At 44.2% G+C, this 25,347-nt stretch overlaps 2 protein-coding genes across 2 annotated transcripts in view; both read left to right on the top strand.

The window, feature by feature from the left end:
• Nucleotides 1-1,769, top strand: part of LOC147725926 (extracellular calcium-sensing receptor-like) — a 62,819-nt gene extending 61,050 nt beyond the window's left edge. Inside the window, exon 4 of the mRNA XM_086963392.1 lies at nt 1,650-1,769. Coding sequence (XP_086819518.1) covers nt 1,650-1,769 — 120 coding nt within the window. The remainder of the gene's footprint in view (nt 1-1,649) is intronic.
• Nucleotides 1,770-3,160: 1,391 nt separating this feature from the next.
• Nucleotides 3,161-25,347, top strand: part of LOC147725925 (vomeronasal type-2 receptor 26-like) — a 217,270-nt gene continuing 195,083 nt past the window's right edge. Inside the window, exon 1 of the mRNA XM_086963391.1 lies at nt 3,161-3,293. Within this exon, the coding sequence (XP_086819517.1) occupies nt 3,161-3,293 (133 nt within the window). The remainder of the gene's footprint in view (nt 3,294-25,347) is intronic.

The raw sequence follows: 25,347 nt of genomic DNA, 5'->3' as shown, positions 1-25,347 counted from the left end.
TGACAAGTAAACCACATCAGCCAATCATGGAGTCACTAATCCATACATTGATTTACAATAGGGAGAGCATATGCACTTTAGCACTGATCACATAACATAACAGGTGTACTTGTAAAGCGCACTATTACCCGTAGGTGTCCTGGCGCTGAATAACAGATGTTTATTGTTACCCAACTCAATGGTACTCATTTTATCGACCTCAGATGGATGAAAGGCTGAGTGGACTTGCTAGGATTTGAATCTGTGACCATGAGGTCAAACACAGGTCCGTGAAGTGGCTGCTTTAGTCCACTGAGCCACCAGACCCGGCTTTAAGCAGTGGTAAAGTGCCCAGAGTCATAAAACCAACAAAAACAGGTCAGACAAAATATAGGAGGAAGGCAAAAAATTCAGGGATGACTCTGCAAAAAGAGACAAGTCCAACAAGGCTGCTTACTTAACGTCCCTGAGAAGTGAAAGACATAGAGTACAAATAAGTAGTACATGGTGAAGCCAGGATCTTAATACCATGGAAATAGTCACTCTTGAAAGGAAACACAGCCATCTTGCCTCCTATCTCATTATTGGTCAAGGGTCAACTTGAACATAAAAATGGTTACCCCAACTTCTTTTGTAGTTATTTAAATCAAACAGCTATTTTGCTTGGTCTTTACCCAAAATGCATAAATATGAATATGTATGTCCTGATCAGACAGGCATTTTTTAAAGTTGAAAGTGACTCTGCAAGGATGTGGACATTAGCAGGTTAGATTAGTAAAAAAATGTGACCTTATTTTTGGTGTGTGATCTCGTTCTGCATAGAAACATCATTGTAAATGGCACTGTTTCCCGAGATGATTTTGCTGCAACTCAAGTAGATTTTCTGCTCGAGCTGCAAATTTATCATTGCACATGGATGTGACCATCCAAAACCTCCCATGTTGAGAATATCTCACCCAGGGCCCCTCTAGCAACCAGAACTTGTGCTGAGGGACACCGAATCTCACTCACCACCTTACTATTGCCAAGTCACACACAAGAAAAAACTCTGCCATCCAGCTTACACACCACAACTCCAATAACTCCACCTGTGGAATGGAATTTATCACCCAAACCTAGATAATACACGTAGGTGAGCCCACATGGAGTTTATAAGAGTTATGTAATGGTTAGGAAAATCAAGCACTATTGTGGCACTGTGGCCCGAAGAGCCTGCAAGAGTCACATGATGATCAGATGTGAGTACTTACAAAACAAATTCCATACCTGTGAAACCTTATCTTACCTGCATCATGACTGGTGCTCTGAGAACCAACATGTGCTGCCAGCTTAATGCAAGGCAAAGAGGGGCTTGGCAAGTGTAGAGAGAAGAGTAGCAAAGGTATTGAACATTTGAAATGTTTTAGCAAGACTGGAGTCAAAAGAGAATGTTTGAAGGCCAATGTAACTTGCAGGAGATGTAACCTCATTCAGATGCAGCAGTTACTGACGACCCTCCCTTGGAACAAATCAACACTCTTCTTCTAAAAGGATATGCCAAGGAAGTGTCCATAATGGTGTGATGATCCATCCTCGGGGGTGCTCCACTGTTTATCAATTGGGAGGGGAACCCTTTTCAATTAGTATCTCATCCTTATGATCTATATGAAATGCATACTTCGTACTCTCAGACTGTGGAATGCAGTTCCTCTGCCACTAGTACATATCCTTTTCATAAGAACTTCAAACAAGAGCTTAAAGAGTTGGTTTTCCTGCAGTTTCTCCCACTTGTGATCAGGATGGATATATGAAAACTGCCTATCTGGGTCCTGATGTCAACTACAACAAACCTTTCTCAAGAACACTCTAGATCTACCTAGACATATGAGAACATCTATTCAGGGTCACATAAGATGTTATGTCATCAGGCCTGTTTTGAACTTTAGAGGGCAGGTTATTCCATCACAATCATGGTGGTGTACCCCGCGACAAAAAACCCTAGTTCCACCATTCTCATTTATGGATGGGCAGACGGTAAGTTTTCCTTGATGATGGCTTTGTTGTCTTTAGCAAGGGAAAATATCTTCTTATAGCACGATGGATAGGTGGCAACTTATTTAGGGTGAGCTTTGTAATGTATTCTTCTTCCTGTACTTTGGCACTTGGGAAATATCTGGTAATGAGGGACATAAAGCAAACTCATACTATGGGAAAATATATTTCTGAAACAAACATCCATTTAGCAGCTTTTTTGTTCGAAAACAAAAATAGAATGTTTGGTGGATGGACATCAAACCTGATAGTGCACCCTTGCCAAACTCTTTGTACATTGAAAGGAACCATCATCAAGCTGGGCAGGTGGAATCTCTACATTTGGCGGGACATAGTTTGCAAACATGGTTGAGATAATGTCCTCTGTCTGCCAAACTATAAACTAGGATCATGGTTGGAAAACCGTATATACATTTATACCGTATTGCCTAGTTGCTGTCATAAATGTAAATTTATTTTACCTATTTTTCTAGTTAAACCACTCTGCCACCCCAGTGAGTCTGATTTGCACAATAACTAGATATGGTTGTAAATAAGTAATTTAATTAAATAAATAATTAATTGTATAGTATGCAGTCATTTTTCTTCAAAGCCTTGTGGGGCCACAAATCACAAAATCCTAGATCCTCTCTGGACATAATATGGGTGGTACCAACCATACCAAAGAGATTAAGGCTCTGTGCTGTGTCTCTTGAGGCTCAAACCCACCACTGGACAAAGATGCTCACCTGTTTTATGTCACAGATGTAATAAAGAACAATGTTCCACTAGACTATGATCAGAAAATGCACATATGATTCCAGCAGCCAGAACAACTAAAGTGAGACTTTCATTTTTAAGTCAATATGAAGGTTTGATTGCAGCCTGAACTTTGAATACAGCTGTTTAATTGTCATTGCTATGGCAAACGCAGATTATTGTACATTGAGGTAGGTGAAACTGAAATCTCTGTGTGTGTGACTATTTCAACTTTCTGTGAGTTTGGATGAAATTTTCCTCTACTGATCTTACTGTAAAATATGTTTTTCATTGGTGCCAAGTTTTGTTTCATCAGCTGAACAGGTTTCTCCGTGAGGTGCATTTTAAGACGTCTGATGGGGATGAGACAAAGTTGGATGGAACAGGAGAAGTATTAGGAAAATATGATATTATGAACTGGATTTACTTTCAGAATAGAACTATCAAAGGAATCCAAGTGGGAAGTTTTGACGCCTCGGCATCACCAGGTGATAGACTGGTCATCAATGAAAGCTCAATCATATGGCATTCTGAGGGGGGAACCGGCCCTCAGCTGGTAAGTTCAAAAACTCCCTCCTGCATAGTTGTGCACCTGCCTCTGCTGTCTATCCTTGCGCCTAAAGATTTCCATAACTTAATTTCTTACCATGTCTATTGCTTGCTGGGGTTCCATCTGATTGATTGATTGTGACCTGCCTGAGAATGTGAGGACAAATTGTGACCAAGAGATAGATCTGTGTACGTGACCCATGCCTCCTGCTCCAATAGATGGCTGTTGAGTGGCATGATGTTGGGTAATTGGTAAGTCATCCAAGTCTCAATAAGAATTAAAGAGGACAGGTGGGGCTGCTGGATATTTGGCTACTGTGTATTAATGTGCGAATGCATTCAGTTAGGAGAATGTTAAGCAGGGCAAGAAGATTAAGACCGAACCAACGAGAATTTGGAGCTTTCAAAATTAAGTGGAGACTGGGTGAACTACACCATGTTTGACCTCAATAAACCTACTTTTTTTGACCCGTTGGTGTGTATTTTCACGAACAGATATCGTCTACTGTACAGCAAACTAGACAAGAATAATCTACTGGAAAACTGTTGGCAAAGGCAGTCTTTACCTCGCATTTATCGATCTAAAGACTGCTTTTGACCTTGTCCCCGAGAAAAATTGTGGAAAATTTTGTATGATCTTAGTATGCACCCCCAGATACTGAATTTTATGACCAAGCTCCACAAAGGTAATTTTGCACGTATTTGATGGGGTACACAGGCCCAATGCACCGACCGGATTTATGTCAACAGAGTGGTACGCCAAGGATGCGTAATGGCCCCTACTTTATTTTCACTATATATAAATCGGTTGGGTGCCTTTTTAGACAAAGATCCTGCTGATGCTCCTTCCCTGGCTGGCGAAAAGATACCAACCTTGCTTCTCGCCGATGACACCCTCCTTATATCTAAGACTCCTGTAGGACTCCAAAGACTATTAAATAGGTTTCAAATGTTCTGTTCATCTCATGGTTTGACAATTAACACTTCTGAAACCAAGTTCATGGCTTGTAACCCGTGTAAATCATTTAGGTGCAAGCTTACTTTGAATGAAGTCCCATTAGAACGAGTTCAGAACTTTGATTACCTGGGAATCAGGCGCTCTGATAATATGCAATAGAAGCAACACTTGTCCAAAATGTTATTCTGAATCACAAACGAGTGGCGGGCGCCATTGCACAGAAACATCTTTCATCAAGAACTAGACCAGTACGCCCGGCCCTCGCTGTGTATGAAGCACAAGCAGTTAGTTCTGCATTGTACGGTTCGGAGCTCTGGGGTCATAAACATATTGATGAAATTTCTCTCTCTGAAAATTCCTTTGTTAGAAACCTGGTGGCTATGCCAAAGAATACACCACTTACGTCTCTATTTTTTGACTTAGGAAGACATTGTATCAGGGACACGGCTAGACTTCGTCCTCTCTTGTTTTGGGCGCGGATTAGACAAACCCCCGAACTCCATAATTATGCACTTGCGCTCAACGAGCTAATCTCCCTGGATCAGGGTAAGAGTCAATTGGATTTCTTATGTAAAACAGACCCTTTTTGCCTTTGGCCTGAAAGATGCCTGGCTCTCCCAGACCCCCCCCCCGTAAATTGATGCGAAAAATAAGGTACTGTGATTGGGTGCATTTGCAGCAGCTGCAAAATTAAAAAATAGGGAGCCTTTCAGAGGAATTCTTTCGACACAAGCAAGAAAAACAATATGAGCAATATTTAGATTTTATTGAGGTGCCGCGTGATAGATCTCAATATATGCAGTTTCGATTTGGTACCTTACCTGTACATGAGGTATTGTCTAGATGGAATGGCCATACCTCTGGGGTGAAATCTTGCCCATGTTGTCTTGCTCCCATTGAAAATATCCCTCATGTTCTCTTCGTGTGCCCTGCATACAAGAGCCACAGACGCAAGTGGCTCAGGCCCAGATGCAGGCTTCTGGGCACTACGAGCAGCCTTATGGCCATGCGTATCCTCAAGACAGACCCTACACTTTTTTTTGTCTGTGCAATAGCCAAATTATTGGGGTGTGCATTGGCGGTTAGGCACAAGGCACTTTCCGCATCTTTGTAGCTGTTGCTAGTTTCTGTCATCAAGTATGGTTTTATCATTTTCCCTCCCTTTAAATTTTTATATACTTGTATTTTAACTGGAAGGCTTTTTGCTTATTTGCACATATCAAAGTGTTCTAATTTTATTGTAAATAGTTTTTGTATATAGTGCTCGTTTTTAATGGGTATTTTGTACAAATCTTTAACATTGTTTTTTTTTATGTTTGTATGCTTTTATGATACTTGTGTCGAATAAAGCAAATTTGAATTGAAATTAGGTTTTCCATGACCTGATTTCCTCCAAGAAGCTTGCTCAGTTTTTTTTTTCTATGAATTCCCCTCCTCCTGTCGACACCCCCTACTGCGCATGTCCCAGGACTCTGAAAGAGAAAGTTCGATATGGAGCAGGTGGTGAACTTGCTGCTCCAAAAAGGATGGATTGTGGGGTCCGTCAGGGCTGCGTCCTCGCTCCCTTTTTATTTTGTTCATACATAAGTGACCTAGAAAGCCAAATTAAAAAAGGGAATTCGGATGTCCCTCTGGTAGGAAGTAGGTCCCTGCCAGCACTGTTATACTCGGACGTCTGCGTATTGATGTCCAGAACCGGGGTGTGGCTACAGAGGCTTTTAACTAGTATTAACAACTTCATGAATGATCTTGGTTTAAAAAACAATGTTGCGAAATCTCACATTATGGTGGTGGGCAAATCTCCCAAAATTTTAAAGACATGTTACATAATTAATGATGTGGCACAACATTTGGAAAAAAGAAGAAGCAGTCCTGAATCCTGCTGTCATTTTAGATTGTTTAAAATTGGATTGTGTTTAAAAAATCCCTTGGAACCTTTATTAATGATCAGCTTGAGAAATTGGGATTGCTAGTTTGCCCTGAAAGTCCCGGAAACATAGCCAAAGTATCGAGAGCCAGGCTGAAAAGAGAACTCCTAACTCATTCCTATCTGGTCAGAAATAACCTGGAGAGGCAAAAAAAGGCTTGTTGATCATTCTTTGATAGTTTGCTCCCAAGGTATTGAGCCCTAACTCCCTTTTTATTTCAGCCATGCTAAAATGCTTTAATTGATAAGATTCAGGATGGGCCCCTCCCACTTGCTGGTCTCATACCCACATGACGCGCATTGCGATGCCAATTTTGATCTGTGTCCATGTAATTCAAAGTCTGTTCAGAGCACTTTGCATTTCATGTTTTTGTTTAATCTTTATATTAAATCAAGATGTACCTTTTTAAAACCACTTTTACGTCACTGCCCGGCAGCTACTCCCACTACCGACCGCGGCTGCATCCATATCCATATTCATCCATTTACAAACCTATCCATCACGTTTCCTTCCATCCATCATTTCACTCATCCATCCCTCAATCCACCCTTTTACTCATCCATCCTTTCACCCTATGCAACCATACACTCATCCATCCACTCTTCCACCCATCCATCCATTAACTCATCTATCCAGCCATTCACCCATTCAGTCATCCATTTACCCACCCCCCTTCCTCTTTCAATTCCCCTTTTACTTAGCCATCCATCCTTCCATCCACCCATCCATCCATCTACTCATCCACTCATGAATCCATCCATTGAACCTATCATTCATCCTTTCACTCATCCATCCTTTAAGTCCTTCACTCATCTATCCATCCATCTACCTGCCCTTTCACTCACTCATCCAGGCTTACATCCACCCTTTCACTCATCAGTCCATCCAATCACCCTTTCACTTATCACTCACCTTTTCACATTAATTATGAAACCCATCAAGAACTCCACCTTTGCTGTAGTTCCTAAAGCAAGGGGTGGGCTGGAGCAGGGTTCACTATGCCCCTGCACATAGGCTATCTGAAAAAGTGGAAGGCATGAGTCATGCATGGTGCACAGTGCCTTGATGTGGGGTGACTGTGACATGGTGTTGTTTCCAGAGCTTTAAGTGGGATGAAAAAACTAGGGGGTCTCTCCAAAAGGGTGTTTGATGTAGTAAAATGTGTGTCTTAAAACACATCAGCTAAAAATCTGTGCTTAATATAATGTGCCGCCCGACTGGTATTTTTGTTGCTTCTGTCAGTGCATCCAGATATATAATACAACAAATAACGTTACACTTGGAACTAGTAAAGTTACACCTACAACGAACCAGAACTATTGGCTTTGTCTATGGTTGTTAGTTGCATAAAATTAAAAAGCAGCAACAATGGCTGCTATACTATAACTGTAATCCTTTCCTTTCAACTTCTTTCACCGCCTTCCTTTGGCTAACTGGATTCTCACCTATCAGCAGCATGTGCATTTTTGCACTTCCATGTGACAGAATGTCCTGCCCTGGACTGAGGCTGTAGGAGGCCACCACATGCTTTGCCAGCCCAGACTGACCATTTGTCATTCTGTATGTGGCAATCAGCCCCACTCAGAGTGATAATGGGCGGGGTGGGGCTGCTCTTGTTCTCAGAGGAGTGCGAGGTGGCCTCAACGGGGAGCTGAGGCCTTTTGCAGGGTAACAGCTCTGTTCCCTGCAATGCCTAAAATTACGGACAAAAGGTGATATCCTGCCTGAGGACAAGCCCCTGCGTCAGGCCTCCCTCCGGGATGCATTTTTGCACATGGGCGTTTGCAGGGGGCAAGGAGAGGTGCTCCCGGAGGGCCTGTGGACGCCCTTGGCGAGAGGGTGTGAGAGAGCGAGGCTCCAGAGTGGCAGCCGCAGTCGAGTAGTGGGCAAGCAGGACTGCTGCAAGGGCTGACAGAAGAGCAAGTCCGAGAGCGAAGGGAGGAATCGGAGCCGAGGCTATTTGGCTGAGGCAGGAGAGACAGCTGAGTGGCTGGTGGATTAGGGACGGTAGGCTCCAAAGCCACCTGCCGCGACACTCGGGTGGTAAGCTGGGTAGGCTACAGCTGCAATTCCTCCATTAGTGCAAAAGTGGGCTGTGTCTGCCCAATGCATCTTGTACATTTGGAGGACCGCAACCCACAGAGAACTGTTCTGCCTGACTCGCCTGACCGCTTCACTGCCTTGCCTCATCTTACTTTGCCTTGCTTCCTGCTTCATTGCACAAGCTTTTCCTAGCCATCCCAAGCCTGCAACAGGAAAATGGTTGCCTGACTCCTGCCTTGACCCCTCGCCATGATCCTCGGGCCTCTGTGTGCCCCGCACTTGCCTGGGCTTGGGTTTTCCCCCCACTCATACCCCTGTCTGCCTTACTGCTTGCTATTGGCCTGGTAAATTCAGCTGTGTCACAAAGATAGCAAGGGGAGGCGGGACATTCCATGCACGGAAACATCAACAAGCCCTCTCTTGCCATCATTCAACACCAAGATTTCTGGTTACATAACATCAAGAGCCAAGAGTGGGAGCAGAGACCAGTACAGGGACACATCCCTGACCCCCCTGAGGAAAAGCATGCTCCTGCCCCCCCATACCCACCATATCCTTGGTGGACCTGCTGTGGGGAGCAGTGGCGGGGGTGGTGCTATATGGTTCAGGAATGAACCTCAGCTGGTAATTAACTGAACAATCGACCTTCTGAGGACAAGCACCACAAATATCTCCAACACGTACCCGCAACACACTAGGACCTTCTAAGGACCCAGAAACCCATTGTTAGGGGTGCGTGGAGTTTGCGAAGTTGCACTAGGTGGAATTCCAAGAAGTTACAGGAAAACTCAGTGGAATTCTGTGGAGTTCGGCTCTGCCACATCAACCTACAATACAATAACTAGTAATAAACATGAAAACAGTTTGCCGGTCTGTCACATGCAGTTAGGAAAGAGTACAGCCTATTGAGGAATGTAGTTAGTCTACATGAATTGTCATTGTTGTGCAAATACCAGTGCACAGAGTGCTCCGTGTCAAAGTTGGGAGCATAGATGTTTCACTTTTGTGCCAAGGCCCCTGTGCAACGCACCAGGCACTGTCGGGTGTGCGGCTGGGAACCTTGAATGAACGCAGGAGCACAGTTAACTGCACAGAGCTCCTTGATTCGTGGGGTGCAGCACGTAGTGCAGGCAGGTGCCCCGTGGGCTTATAAAAGGCACATAGTTTGAGGAAACCCAGAGGCCCGGGTAGCGGTGGCTGCACAGGTTTAGGCGGTAGAGGTACCCTAAATAAGTTGTGCAGCCTTGCATGCCAGAAACTCACAAGTCATACAGTTCTGCAATGTGTCCCGTGGCTGGGCAGCGATCTCAGTGGGCAGAGGAAGCAGGCACTGTGGGCATGGTGTAAATCTGTGTGCACCGAGGTCCGAGACTCTCCTGCATGGCCCGAATGGTGTGCTGCATGGTTATACTTCTGGACCAAGTTCACTCCCATTCTTGCTGGTTGACTGTATCCCAATACACCAGAGACAGAATTAACACCACATACCACACACTGCAGGGTACTGTACGAGGCACGCTAGGCTAAGCCACCACACCTGCCAGTGCAAGGGGGGTAAATGAGAAGCATGCCCAGTAGGATGTGATCCCCATACTGTGCTACAAGCAGGCGGTGATAACACATGAGAAGCTAGTCTGAAACGTCTCCCGGCTTCTAGCCCTGCCCTTCCCTCCTCCATTCTGCCCAGGGGGGATATATCTCTATCTTCTGATAGGACAAAGTTTGTGGCAATCACCCATAGACAAAGTTTGCTGCACCACACAGCCAGAGAAGAAGGAATTCTCCTCTTTGACTAAACAATGGTTGTGGGGGGTGTCTACAGGGTGGATGACACTCATGGAAAGGGGAAGCGCACATACCCTAACTAATACAGAGAATACTGTGATACCAACGATGGGATACTTTACAAGAAGACCAGGATTAGTTGAGGGGGCATAGAGAAGGCAACATAAGGGCAACAGGGACAAACTCCATCACGGAATCAGAGTTTTTTTTATCAAACTCTGCTCACCCACTGGAGCGTGAAGTTGGCAAAACTCTAATAACTCCGCTGGAAGAGAGGAGTTCATCCGCCTACCCCTACCCATCGCTCAGCGATCATTAGATAGGCAATTAATATTAACATTAGAACTGGAAGGGTGAGGTTGCAGACTGGAACAAAAAGAAACCAGTCAAAAGAGACACCAGAGTGGCGAACAAGGACTTAAGCAAAAGGCAACAGATGGAGGTTAGCTGCTTATCTACACCTCTCCATTCAAGCACAATGTCACCTCAAAATGGGACAACCACAGACGAAAACCAAAATATATACAAAAAGTACCTTCCCAAAGTCCTAACAAGATAAAGAACAACACTGCAATTTGCCCAGGGATAGACCTTAGGGCCCAGAGCTGCAAAATCAACACTTGGAGAGCAAGAAATGCAAGAGAGAGTACAACATAATAAGGACACGTGCTTAGCGGTAGGGCTATACATGTCCTCCCTTCATGCTTTGTCCATCATAAACACACGGACCACGAAGACAACCAAGGAAAGAAACCCATAGGCACAGGTGACAGAAGCAAACTCCACACCTGAGCTTGAGTTTGAGCCTGACCCTAAAGCATCACGGCCATCCAACAATTTAATTAACATGACAATCTACTCAAGACAAAAATGGTCCTACCAAAATGGAGGACAACAGCTCAAGCAAATTACTGCAGGAATCCTTTCCTATTACAAGCAGGTAGAATTAACTGTTGAGGGAAGAAAAACTGCAAAATCCCTAGCTGCAGCAACTTTGCCCTGCTTCCAGGCCCCACAGAAAACAATACTCAAAACAAATTCTTTTGCACATACCGAATGCAAAATTTATCCAGGATGCAGGAAGCCTATCTACACATATCCTACCTTACTATGCAGGAATGGGAAGAGTTGGTAGTGTCTTGTACAGCACAACCACAGAATGCAAGTCAGGAAAAAACTGACATAAAATAAAACAGTTCAAAGTGGAAGAAATATATATGGCCATCACTACTTAACACCATGCAAATCTGATAAAATGGAAATTCAACAGTCAGTGTTAAATTCATTGTCTATATCTGTCTCATAAATCAACATCAAATGGCCAACCTCAATAGTCGGAATAGTCGGATCAGGCAAGTGCAAAAGGAGACACAGCTTACGCCGACAACCTGCACCTGTGTAGCAACTGTAGACAATCTTGCTTCAATCCTGCTTTTACTCTCTACATGTACTCTGCAAGTGGATCCTCTATGAAGGTAGAAAGACTGCCACCCGTGCACTCAGAACCGGATGAATGGACTGCAGCAACACCCTCTACGCTAGAATCAACAAATCCCTGCTACACAGACTCCAGACCTTCCAGAACAGCGTGGTCAGACTCATCCTCACCACCCTCAACAGCAGCACATGACCCAAACCTGAGAGAACTCCACTGGTTTCCCGTCCAGAAAAGAGTAACCTTCAAGCCACTCACCCATGCCTACATATCACTCCACAACATTGGACCCAAATACCTCAATGAAAGAGGCTTCTTCCATGTACCCAAAAGAAACATCTGCTCAGCCGACCTCGCCCTAGCAGAAAAACTGTGTATCCACAGAACAAGAGCAGGTGGAAGTGTCTTCTCCGACATCACTGCCAAGGCCTGGAATGAACTCCCAGTCAATATCAGATGCTCCCCTACTCTGCACACCTTCAGGAAAAGCCTAAAGACCTGGCTTCCAGCTAGCCCGGAGCTGCACTCACCCCCTCCCAGTGACTTAAGACCCTCACGGGTGAGTAGCATCCTTTAAGATTCCCTGATTGACTGATTGGATCTAACAACACTGACAGCCATGATGGGGAACCTCCTGGCGGACTTAAGGGAAGCAATCAACACTTTGCCAGCAGGAACTCTGACTGACTCATGAAAAGGCAAGCCAACAACTGATCAAGAGAACTGTGAGACCAATGACGTCAGCACCAATCAGGAGCAAGTCAGGATGATAACCTGCTGAGGGGGAAATAAACATATGACTTAGCCCACCAAAGATGTCAAGAAGATCTAGAGCAATTGAGCCGTCTGAATGGGTGAAGTCCATTAACAAGTAGACCAACACAGGTAAAACATGAAAATGCCTGGGTAGAAGAACTGCCAGAATCAGAGCAATGAAGAAAGAAGAGAAGAAAGCGATGTAAAAAGAAACCTGATTTAGCGGTATTCTTTAAAAGTAGCTTAACAAAACAAACCTCAACTGATCGACTGCAAGGAGCATTAAGGGATAACTCAATCACAGCAGCTGCATGGAAGATATCTAGGTGCAAATCCGCTAATGAGAGGCCTGACAACAGAGGGTGTGAGCCCCTACAAGTAGCAGCAAGTGCAAAAACAAGACCTGAGGACAAAACCAGGATCAACTCCGGATAATGACCAAGACTAATCAGAATTCGGTTTCTAGAATCCTCAAGATCTCATGGAAAGAGCAGATAAAGCAGTTACCTCCAGAGGACCATTGGCACAACTCATTACATACATCACCCTGTTTTATCCAGAATATGTGTCCAAAGAAAGTGCAAACCTCCTAAACTAAGGGGAACATCTTATGGCTTTTAACAACAATCAGAGGACTCAAGGATTTAAGGTCTTGCAAACTGGAATCAATCAAATTTATTGAGCCAAACAACTATTTCAGGAATGAGGGAACCAAATCGGTCTGGGCATTGACTGGGATAGCCAAAAGGATTCTGAATGAACAAGAACAGCTAAGCCCTTGGGAAATTAAACCAACACCATACTACAAACCAAGAAATCCAGAACCTCTAATGGCTAGGCATAAGGATCACTCAGAGCTCATCCAAGAACACATCAAGCAGTGCTCATACTCAGTGTTAAGGGGAGCACGAAGCACATTCTCAACCTGCATGGAAAAATCAGTTCCAACTAGCCCAAGGACAAGTGCACAAGATTGGGGCTGGCTAGCCAGGACAATAACCACACAAAGTCATAATCTGTGACAAATTAATAACCGTCCACAAATGGCAAAACAAACAGAAGACAAGTTACTGGAATATTTTCACATGTTTGTTCTCATTATCTTACAAGAAACCTGCCGTGTCCAGCCATTTCATCTTCTGGGATATGAGCTACATCATTTACCAGCCGTCAAAAGCACCAAATGCAGTAATCTCAAAGAAAGACCTGGCATTTACACCTCTATCAGGAGCATACATGCAATCACAGAGCTAGCAACTAAACTAGTGCAGCCTAGTGCAATGCAGGCTCTTAGACTAATGATACAAGGCCCCACTGGACCCCCCCCCCCCCCCCCACCCGCCATTCTGCCCAAGGGGATACAGCTCTGTCTTCTGATATGACAAAATTTGTGCCAATCACCCATTGACAAAGTTTGCTGCACCTCACAGCTCTTTTTTCCAATGCTCCCTCCTCTTTGACTACTTACTTGAATATATACTTCTACTTACGAGACAAGGCCAGGGATATTATTCTAACTGGAGAGGAACTAACCAGAATCTTAACTGAAGTGTGAACCTCCAATTTTATAGTAAATGGAAATTTTACCCTGCATGTAGGAGGCTGGCTTAGTATATGGTGCATACTTATTTAAGTGAAGCACCTTGCACTAATCCAGACAACCCTTACAGTCATTTTACTGGTCTCAGACAACCATAGAAAGCTCTCTTAGTGCTAACTGTGGAGAGGAGTCTTCAGGCTTAGTCTGGAAGGAGTGTTCACTGCTTGTTTTACCAGAACTAATCATATAGTGTAGGTTAAATGAAAAAGAACCGCCCAGTGCTGTTATAAAAATAAGTATATTTATTATACATCACTAACATATTGGTATATCTACCCGCAGATATCAACACAATACACCCAGTATTTATTATGTAAACAGGTAAATAAGCATAATTACACTGTGGTCTCAGGGGGAGACCAAACCATATACTAAAGAAGTGGAATGGTAACTACGATCAAATTTGGTACTTGGACCAGAAGACTCAGAAGAGCTGGGGACAGAAGAAACCACCCCAGGCAAGTATCTAGGAATCCCACAGAGGCTGTGTGCAGAGTGGAAACACAGCCACACACTCAATGCAAGTCAAAGGAACAGTCACGGTTGCAGTTTTAAGAAGAAGGACTCTTCCCAGTGGGCCCTGAAGAAGCCCAGTGGAAGGCAGAAGGTTAGAGAATCACCCCACCTAGGGATACACCAGGACCCAGGACACCTACACCAGGGAGCGGGTGCATAGGTACAACGTGAGGCCAGAAACAGTTGTAGACCTCAATGGAGGACTTCAGGAAAGATGCAGCTGGAGAGGAAGATAAAAGAGTCCGGTGGGATCCAAGGATGGATTTTTGAAGAGGAGGACCTCCAAGCAGAGTGTTCAGATTCTATGGAACTCAGAAGTGACCAGGAGGCACGGAAGACCAATAACCACCAATGACGGAAGATGCAGGAGTGATGATGATGACCTTGTGGCTGCAGTTGTGAGAACCAGGTGATGCTGTGGAAGACCAGGAGCCATTCACGAGCAGTCCCATTTTAGAAGACAAGAACCAGTTTGTCGGTGTCCGGCAGAAGCAAGAGCAAGCCTTGCCAGAATCAATAGATGCGCTAAAGAAAAAGGTGCAACTTTGGGACCAGCCAGGTGCAAGGGACTCACCAAATGCAGGTGAGTCAGAACAGGCCCCAAGCAAGCAGGGGAGCCCACTGAAGCTGTAGAAAACCCTCAAGAGAACCCACAGACTGAAGGCCCAGGAGGCACAAGAATATTTTGTGCTTCCCACCAATGATGCATGGTCACAGTGCAGAATATGCAAGAGGACAAAGATCTTGGTAGGAAGAGAGGCTGGAGCTTCTTGTAGGCTAAAGATCTCTGGAGGAGATCTTCAAGCAAGTCAACTTGCAACGGCAAGTCGACGGGGTGAACAGGGGTTCTCTTCAATCATTTGTGATGAGGGATACTGTCCTGAAACTTGGTAGGAGACACAAAAAGGCCTAAAGGCAGTTAATAAGCCACTGCCTGTATTGTTGGGCCTTTCAGAGACCAAAGGATGTCGGGAACAGTAGACCTATCAGCTTTGTTGTGTTACCTGCAGATGCAGGGGAGTGGCCCTGTCACTCCAAGGGAGATTACTTCGGGTGCTCTTGATGCCCACATGCCTGATGAAGAACATGGATGAAGAACAGGCACAGACAATGCAAAAGACTGGCAGGATCAGTAGCAGCAGGAGTCTTCCTTGGTGCTGTCTCAGTTCCCGGTGAAGTCCGATGAAGTCCAAGATGCCCAGATGGTTGGAGTTGAAGTGGTTTTGGGTTTGAATACTGTTCCACAATGAATCTAAAGAGCCACCCACAGGTAAGCCCTTAGTTATTCTCAGGAAAGGGTTAGTAATATTCACTGGACTCTTCCAGAGGAGGGGCTGGACATAGGGGGGATACCTAGACTTGTTAAAACTGGAGCATGCAAGGAGGGCACCAAATGTGCCCTTCAAAGCAGGCTGGTGGTGCTGACAAGCACCCCCATCCATCCCAATACACTAAGTACTGTCTTAGAGGTGGTCCCACCTTCCTTTGATAGGAACCTTATTGTTCTACCTTCCCATGCTAGAGCTCAGCTCAGCAGCAGGAGGGCTGAAATGTGTCTGTGGTCAGGAGCGTCACTAGCTTGTTATTAGACCTTAAAACGCTGGTACCTGGAATACAGGGGGGGGCACCCGAGGGAAGCCCCAGTGCATGGGATCCTACATCCAACACTTGAATCAGTGTTGGGGAAAGATTCTAACATGTTTGATACAAACATGACCAGTTTCCGTGCAGCCAATCTATAGTTCGACATCTCGTGGGCTTCATGTCCACTGTATGTATTAAATGGCTGACCGCACTTACAAAGCCTGGAGAATCAATTCTGGGATTTGTAGGGGGTGTCCTGCACATGCAGGCCACCCTCACACATATAACCTAGCACCCTGCCTTCAGGATTGAAAGGCATGCCTTAGGGGTGACCTTTAGGTTTTAGGTGCAGTGACCTCATATATAAGGAAACTTATATCAGTTGTAATTGGTGTTAGAACCAACTTACACAGGCTGCAATGGCAGACTTGTAGTCATAGTTTGGGTGGTCTCTCATGAGTGGCATAATAGATGCTGCAGCCAATGGGAGACCTCTGGCTTACCTATGCCCTGTACTATATACTAGGGACTAACATGGGTACAGCAGTAGCCAATTGGGAAGGTAACAACGTAATTACACTGTCAAATTCAGTGAAGACACACAGTGACTGGGGTCCTAGTTAGCAGGAGCGCAGTTAGACTAGTCAGAAAACAGAATAACACCAGCAAAGGTGGGGGTAACAGAAGCTCTTCTCGATTTAGGACATCTCATTTTCCATGTGCAAAATGGGTGATTCTTGGGAGATAGGCCCCCAGCAACGACTTTTCATAATGTAACAACAAGGACAACAATTGATTACACCGTTCTCTTCCTCCATTGTTTTAAAAGCGGCAGACTGTCCTGTAGGAGTAACCGATCATACTGACCACCTCCCACATGCAACCAAACTGTACATACAAATCATTCCCAGAATGCAGCCTGTAAACGTGACAAGCCCTATCTACACAATCAACAACATCAGGCTGAAATGCAAAACCCACGACCCAGAAAATTTACTAGTCTTTGGCAGGAAAAACAAGTGGATGAATTTGGTGTACTTATTAGCTGGAAACGTTTCACAAAGGCACTAGGGGAATCTCACACAGAAAAAAAACGCACGAGTAGAATGTCCTTGACAATGGTCCCCCTCCTTGTTTAAAGTCCCCAGTACCCAAACAGCTCAATAAAGCAAAAAACTAAACAATGCGGAAACTTCAAAGAGGGGGCCCAAAATTGGATATCCAAAGGAAGCTCAGCAACTAAAAGCAACACGCAAAAAACTGATCTGGCGACTTAATAAAGAATTGGAAGCGAGCTTGTGGCCTAAGCTATTTTGACAGCAAGAGTAACAACAGTGCACAATTCTGTCACACGATTAACAGGCTACTAATCCCAACTACGCTGGGGATCAACTCACACCTGAAAGAAATAAACAGGATACGTTTCCTGAATGATCCTGAATGATCACTTTAATAAGATAAATTGTGACACCACCACCAAGAGCATCAAAAAGGATCATCAAGATCCTGTGAGAATGCTTGAAACATGCACCATTCAGATATCCATTACAATCTCCACTAAACAAATTGCTGAGAGAATAACCAGGGGCAGAGGAGCAGATGCACTGGGGCCCAATGGTATTTTCCCAATCTTGTTTGAATCACATCAGGACTATTGGGCGGATATATTGGAACTAGTCTGTGAACGAATTCTCTAGAGACAATATCAGCTTTATAGATGGGCTAAATCATCTCTACAATTTACGAAAAGGGAGAGAGGAACAAGGACAAAAATTACAGATTTGTAGCCCTGATAGATAATGATGCTAAATATTATGCCGGGTCACTATTGAACAGATACATTGCAAGCCATTACAACATGCTCATTACAACGACCGAGTTGTTACATCACATACCATTACAACCCAAGTTGTTACAATGACTTGCTGTATGGGGCGCACTGGATTCTAGAATAGTATATTCAACTATTCCAACTCCAGTTTGTGCAAAAGTAGGGGAGGTGTTGGATTTGCAATCCAACACCTTCTGCCCCCTGCAGCAAGTCATTGTAACGACTTGTGTTGTAATGGTTTGTGATGTAACAATACAGTTGTTGTGATGACCACGTTGTAATGGCATGTGATGAATCGCATGTGTTGTAAACAATATTCCCCTATTGAACTATCTGAAAAACTGGGTAAAAGATAATGCAATTATCCCTTGAAACCACATAGGCGTTTGCAAACATATGGGGACCACTACTAACACCTTAACCCGCACCCCAGTAGATCGACCCTAGCATAGAGGCAAAACAGCCACTGTATGTAGCCTTTATTGACCACAGCTCATAATTTGATTGCATTAACCGTAACTTTCTATGGAGCAAACTTACCAAATGCATTATTCTACCTCCCCTGTTGAGTCAACTAAACCTCTTGCACACAGACACATTGATGCAAGTAAAGATGGGGGCCAGAAATATTTTGACAAAGTAGACTCTAATCACAAAGGGGCTGAAACAGGGCTGTGTGTTAGCATCAACACTGTTCAACCCCTTTATGACGAATCTGTCACCAGGATTAGATGAGTGCAATTCTCATTCTCCAAAGATGAAGGGGCAAGTCCTCTCCAACCTGTCATATGTGAATGATCTAATACTCTTTAGGCACAACCCATTTGGCCTTCAAGACCTATTTGAAGCAACACCAAGTTTCTCGGAGGAGAATAGTCTGAGCATAAACCTCAAAAAATCAAAAGTCATGAGTCTGAATCAAATGGAAAATAAGGGAGCTTATTGTTAGCACACAACAAAGCAAGAGCTGGAAGCCATCCAAGAATATAAATATCTGGGAATCATCATTGACAGCAAAGGACCTTTCAAGGGACAAAAGCAGGCTGTAAAAAGGAAAGGCATGGCAAAAGCAGTGGCATTGGAAAATATAAAAAACAAGAATGCTGGCACAAGCCTTTCCCCGCGCATCCAAGTTCTACAGGCAAAACCCATACCAAATATCACTTATAGGAGTGAGGTCATGAGAGTGAGAGATGTGACCACATTGGATGATAGCATAACTAGAGCACTCCGAGCGATATTAAATCTGCCAAAATACACATCTCCAGCCCAACGAAGACTTGAATTTGGCATACAGCGGCAAGGTCCAGCTCGCAAAGGAACTTATGTCAAATGCTGGCATAAAATTAAAAGAGGAGAACCCGGGACATTAAATGCCCTCCTATGGCAAGAACTATCACTCATGGAGTAGGGCTCTACCTGGAGGACTCTCTAGAACATCTTGGATTGAGAGATCTCTGGGAGATCTCGGGGACCCATGAAAACTAATAACTTGTGAACAAAATGGTCAATAGAATCTCTTTGTTGGAGGACAAATCACTATCAGAGAAGGCCCACAGATGGTTCACACTGCAAAGCTACACACCGGCTATCCCTCAACCCTACTTAGGCAAAGGTTTCTCCAAAGTCACCAATGAGATATACTTATGATGTCTCCTTGGTGGGTTTATTCCAACTCTCACCATGGAAGCCCCCTTCTTCATCATTTGACTGCAGGCTGTGCAAAGAAGAGAGAGTAGACATTATCCACCTGCTGTGCAAATTTAGCGCTGAGACACGCACGGGTATTTGCGCACTCTAAAATTTGCACAAATAAATAAATAAATGTAAGGAACTGCTGCACTAACAGAGAGCATTGCTGAAGACACTTTTTAAACAAGAAAATTACAGACATGTAGGCATGATTTACTGAATGCCTCTCTGGTGAGGAGGTGCAACTGAGCTGCTGTATGGTAAAGTTGCTGAGCATAGTCGAACAAAGACTGAAAACTAAAGACAGAATGAAAGGACTCCGCCATCATCAGATTGAACAACCAGAAACCACACGTGATAAACTATAATAATCTGTTAGCAGCAGATCAGCAATGTTCTTATGATTCATAGGCTTAGTAACTGTTAGCTTCCATAAGGCTTAACATAATTGATACCTCTTAGTAGTGATTCAATCTGTAATTGAATTCCATAATGACACACTAAGATACAACAATTTATCATTATGTTTGCAGCGGTTTGGCACAAAACCGCAGAATGTGCACAAACATACATCTTGAGGTTCCGTGACAATTGTAAGTGGTGTTTTCGACTCGCACGAATATGGTCGAGTCTAGTATCTACGAACCGCAAATGACGAGTTTAGTAAGTGTGCGCAGTTTCGCTGTGCTAACTTAAACCGTTCGTTTGTTACGTGGGTTTTTCATCTGTACCCACGGGTTCCATCTTAGATACGGCATCCATTTTGTCTCTTGCCCTCAAGTAGCAAGCGAACGGACGTTGTCCGCTTCGCGACCCTGGGACTCCCAAGATATTTGCGGAAGACACATGTCCTTTGTAAGTGTCTTTATGACGAGGGGGATGATACTGTAAGGCAGATGGCCCCGCTCGAGGCCCATCTCGCCGTGCCGGTTTATTGTCTCAGCCGTGCATCTCATTAGGCACGTCACTTTGATGCCTGTAGCTCGTGTTTCCCGATACCTCCCCTTTTACACCCTTTCCAATCTCCCCACTGTCTCCATCTTCCTCTGCACCTGTCCTTGTTCCTATTTCGATCTGTTTTACTGTTGATTGGAATGCACTAATGGTGGGAAGATGGGTTTTTACAGTTGGGAACCGCCAAATGTTTCCGCACTTATGTTCCGGACCTTGTGTGTATCAAAGTGACCAAAGCGACCCCTCAGGGGGATAATTGTGGGAACTGGGTCATAAACTTTTGTGTGCTATGCAACCCTATGGGAAAATCGTGTATAAAAGGAGCGATCCGCAGAACCAATTTGAAGCAGTCTCCCCGAACTACACTTGTTGTACTTCCGTGATTTCTGTGTTTCCCTGCAGCAAATAAACCTTGAATCTTTGACGCCGAAGGAAGTGTCCCGTGTCTCTGTGATTCGTACGCCGGAGCAGGTTACCCACGAAGGTTTCAGGTGTTGTCCCCTGGCACCGCTGGGTCCTAAATAACCCAGTCCTTCAATCTCAACTGGCTGGCCATGGCAGTCGGTTGAAGCACATTATTTTATACTTTTACTTCACAAAGCAAATTCAGAGATTGAGCCTCGGCATCGGGGGTGGAAAATACTCCTGGCAGATATCTCAAAACACCTCTTCTTAGTTACTGTTTTTTATATGTGATGCTTACCGGTAAACAAGAGGTATTTAATCATCTCCTTTTATACTATCCCTAACATGTACTGTATATTTTAGTATGTGAACCATTTCAGAGATTTTAACTAATCAAGCAAATAAATTTATCTATCTATCTATGTTATTGATTTGGAAAACACAGAAAATTGTTTTAAGCACCAAGACACTATGGGTCAGATGTACAACCCTTTTTTGCGACTGCAAACAAAAGATTGGCAGGCATGAACAAATGCTATTTTGCGAGTCATTGAGTCGCAAAAAGTGTTTGTAATTCTCGCTATTAGGAAGGGGTGTCCCTTCCTTATAGCGAGTCTTAATGCCATGTACTATTGTTTTGCAAGCACATTTGCGGTCTTGAAACACTTGCAGTTTTGAAGTAGGTGGTAAACCACTTGCAAAGGAAAGTGGTCCGAAGGGGACCCCTCACCCTTTGTAAGTGTGTGCGAATATATGTTTAAAGAGCAGGCAATGGTCGCTGGGACCACTGCCTCCTTCTAAAAAAATGAAACTGAAAAGTTTAATTTTCCTTTTTTAAATGAATTCAGTTTTCTTTTAAGGAAAACAAGATGCATTAAAAAAAACTGCTTAATTTAAATTTAAAATGCAGACACGGACATGGTGGTCTGCTGATGCCAGCAAGCCACTGTCCCCGTAAGTGCTAGCCATTTCCAATGGGGTCGCAAATTGCGCTTGCCTCATGAATATTGATGAGGCATGCAATTTGCAACCCCATTGGGTATTGCAAACAGTATCTTAGAGACTGTTGACAATTCACTTTAGCGAGTTGAAAATTGTGACTTGCTTTAGTGAATGGTCGCACATCTGGCCCTTTAACTCCTAAAATCTCATAGGAAGAACCATAGATATGAATTGTTAATTCTTTAAGCAAAAATATGTTTAGAAAATGAAAAGCAGAAATCATAAATATTTAAGTCCTTGGTTAACCTGTTATTTGGTTCCCACTAAAATATAGTACTGCATTTTAGGACAACAGAACTCCAGGAGGTATCGTTTGAATCTGTCTACTCAAGCAGGAAATGTTTACCCATTTTCTAGCTAGCTCACAGTGCCTCACCCAAGCCCCTAGACATCCAAGGGTGGCAGGTGATTTTGGAAAACTCTAACATGACCACTCTGATTCCCAAGGAAGTTCCAAGGAAATTGTGGAAACTTATCTTACCCTTTTGTTGTTTACCTGTGCATGCCCAAGGTACACACAAGAAAGATATGTATAAATGTTTTCAAACATTATTGAAATAATCGTGCTCTTGCAAAGAGAGAATGAGCTGTGATTATTAGGCAGATCAAACAAAGGATTGCCAAAAGTATCACTAACATGGCAAGCTTACAGGATTACCTATCATTACCTACACTCTGAGAGAAAAGTAGGTGTACCCTCTGCTCGAACTCAAAGAATGGCATGCGCCCCATGTCTTGATAACTGAGCCAGAGTCAGTCTGAAGTGGGATTGACAATCCTTCCATACAAGATGAAATGTCAGTAAAGCTGCAAATTGAACACATGGCCCCTTCCAGGATAGTCATGACTGGAGTACTCCTCTGATGATGTAGGGAAGTGCACAGTCACATAATCAAACTCGCACTGTATCAGAGACACCTCTCTGATGCAATGATCTGTCTAGGTTTCAAGAGGAAAATGCAAGCACTAGGATATCTTGTTCTATCTTTCTGGCCTTGAACAGAGTGTACAGATTACATAGAGAGAAAGGCTTACTGAAAAGAAGTTACACTTACAGCCTCTTCTCAGAAAAATATTGTTAGAAATGGGATTTCTGGTTGGCTAAGGCTTGCGCCAAAGCCAGGCAGAAACCACCACTCTAGTCAGGGCAAGGAAGTCACCCGCCAAAGATAACCCCTGATTACCCCCTTGATAGCTTGGCACGAGCAGTCAGGCTTATCCCGGAGGCGATGAGTGAAGCGTTTGCGTGCGCACTCAGCAACAACACCCAAGGCCCACCACAAAAGAAACTCCACACAAGGGTATATATAAAAATAGCCTTTGTATTATACCAAACACATTAGATAATAAACACACAATTTACACTGTGCCACTGGCACGGGCAGAATTTACAGGGGATTATGTAGTTTTTTTATTTATTATTTAAGCTTCTAGAGCGCGACAGCTACCCGTAAGGGTCTCCCGGCGCTAAGATACTGCAGCTAACAAGGGATGGATTGGCCAATTAGTTATAGATCGAAAAGCCAGGTCTTAACGGCTTTACGAAAACAAATAAGGCTGTCCTCAGACCGAATGGCCAAAGGAAGGGAGTTCCATACCTTGGGCCCTAAGTAAGAGAAGGAACGACCTCCCATTCTGGAGAGTTTGATCCTGGGAACTGAGAAGAGGCATTGGGAGGAAGAGCGGAGAGAACGGGAAGGTGAGTAAGATTTTACTAAAGTCTGTAGATAACTAGGTGCCACCTTATGCCTGATCTTATGCATATAGGTGAGAGCCTTAAACTTCACCCGGTTTTCAATCTTCAACCAGTGAAGATCACGAAGTTGGCTGGATATGTGGTCAGTTTTACGACATCCACTAAGAAGACGCGCTGCAGCATTTTGGACTAGCTGCAAGCATCGGGTGACAGCCTTGGCCGCCCCCCAGGTAGAGTATGTTGCCATAGTCCAACCGGGAGGTGACCAAGGCACTCACCACCGTCCTTCTTGTGTCAACAGGCAACATCCACAGAATCTTACGAAGCCAACGTAAAATGGTGAAACACATGGCAGATACTTTACTAACTTGACATTGCATTGTCAGGCCCCTGTCGATGGCAACTCCTAAATTTCGTACCTGCTCCACTGGTACAGGAAGGGGACCTAGATTAGCTGGCCAGTGTCTGGAGGTCCACAGGTTAGGCTTCTGTCCTAGGACAAGGACCTCCGTCTTCTCGCCATTTAGTTTGAGAAGGTTGTAATTCATCCATTTTGCTATTTCTCCAAGACCAAACTAAAGGCGAGAGGTGGAGGCCTCGCCACAGTTCATAAGCGAGAAGATAACCTGGGAGTCGTCGGCGTATGTGAATAACGTGAGACCGACATTGTCAGCTATATGAGCTAAAGGGGTAACATATAAATTAAAAAGTAGGGGACTGAGGACAGAACCCTGGGGAACACCATGGTACTGTGAATAAGTATTGGAAGTGGCAGAATGGGAAAAAATTTGAAAAGTGCCCTTAGAAAGAAAGGAGGCCAGCCAGTCCAAGGCTAATCCCTCCAGGCCCATGGTGGCTAAGGCATCAAGAAGGATTTTGTGAGAAATGGTGTCAAATGCGGAGCTGAGATCAAGTAATATCAGTGCGGCCGTTTCACCTTTGTCGAGTAGAGACTGTAGATTCTCTGTAACGCCCAGGAGAGTGGTCTCCGTTGAAAAACCCGGCCGGAAACCTGACTGTGAAGGATGAAGTAAGTTGTTTGAGCTCACATATTGAGTAAGATGAAGATGGATGTGACGCTCCAAGACCTTAGAGAAAGCAGGTAATAATGAAATGGGGCGATAGTTGGCGAGAAGCTCAGGGTCGGCAGTAGGCTTTTTTAAAAGTGGCGTAACCATTGCATGTTTCCAGATGGCCGGAACCGTTGCAGTCGTTAGTGATAAATTAAGAATGGAACAGATCTTAAACAAATGCGAAGGATCAAGCGCCCTAAGTACAGAAATAGGGAGAGGGTCTCCGGGAATTACAGAGCAATTCCCGGAGACTCTCAGGCTGTAATTCAGGCCAAGCAAGGAGCGGGTGGCGAAGGGAGATCTCGGGCCGGGGTGATTTCTCTACTAAAGCAGGTTGGGCTCTAGTCTTATTAGAGTTACAAGAGGAGATGTCCTGGTGGATCTTCTCCACCTTGCTTAGGAAAAACTGGGCAATTTCATCGCATTTCCTGTCTGTCAGAGAAGGAGTTTGGGCTACTGTGGAGGAGCCTGCGAGATTTTTCACTAAGCTAAATAAGACTTTAGAATTGTCAATGGCATCTGTTATAGATTTCGTCACAAAGTTGGCCCTAATAGAGGCACACTCTTTGTGGTAAGATTTTAAAGCAATTCTGTAGGTCAAAGCTGCCTGCTGAAAATAGTCTTTGCGCCAAAGGCGCTCAAGCTTCTTACACCGAGACTTCTCAGCTTTTAATGCCGCGGTGTACCAGGGGTCGGGCACCTTATGACATACATCCTGCTTTAAAGAGGTAGGGAGGATGTTGTCAATGGCATTTTTTAACCAGAAATCGATCAGCATGGCAGAAGTTTCCA

Source organism: Lissotriton vulgaris, chromosome 3_1 (assembly GCF_964263255.1).
Source record: "Lissotriton vulgaris chromosome 3_1, aLisVul1.2, whole genome shotgun sequence".
NCBI lineage: Eukaryota > Metazoa > Chordata > Amphibia > Caudata > Salamandridae > Lissotriton > Lissotriton vulgaris.
Note: the sequence above shows the minus strand (reverse complement) of the source record. Positions and strands in the feature narration are given on the sequence as shown.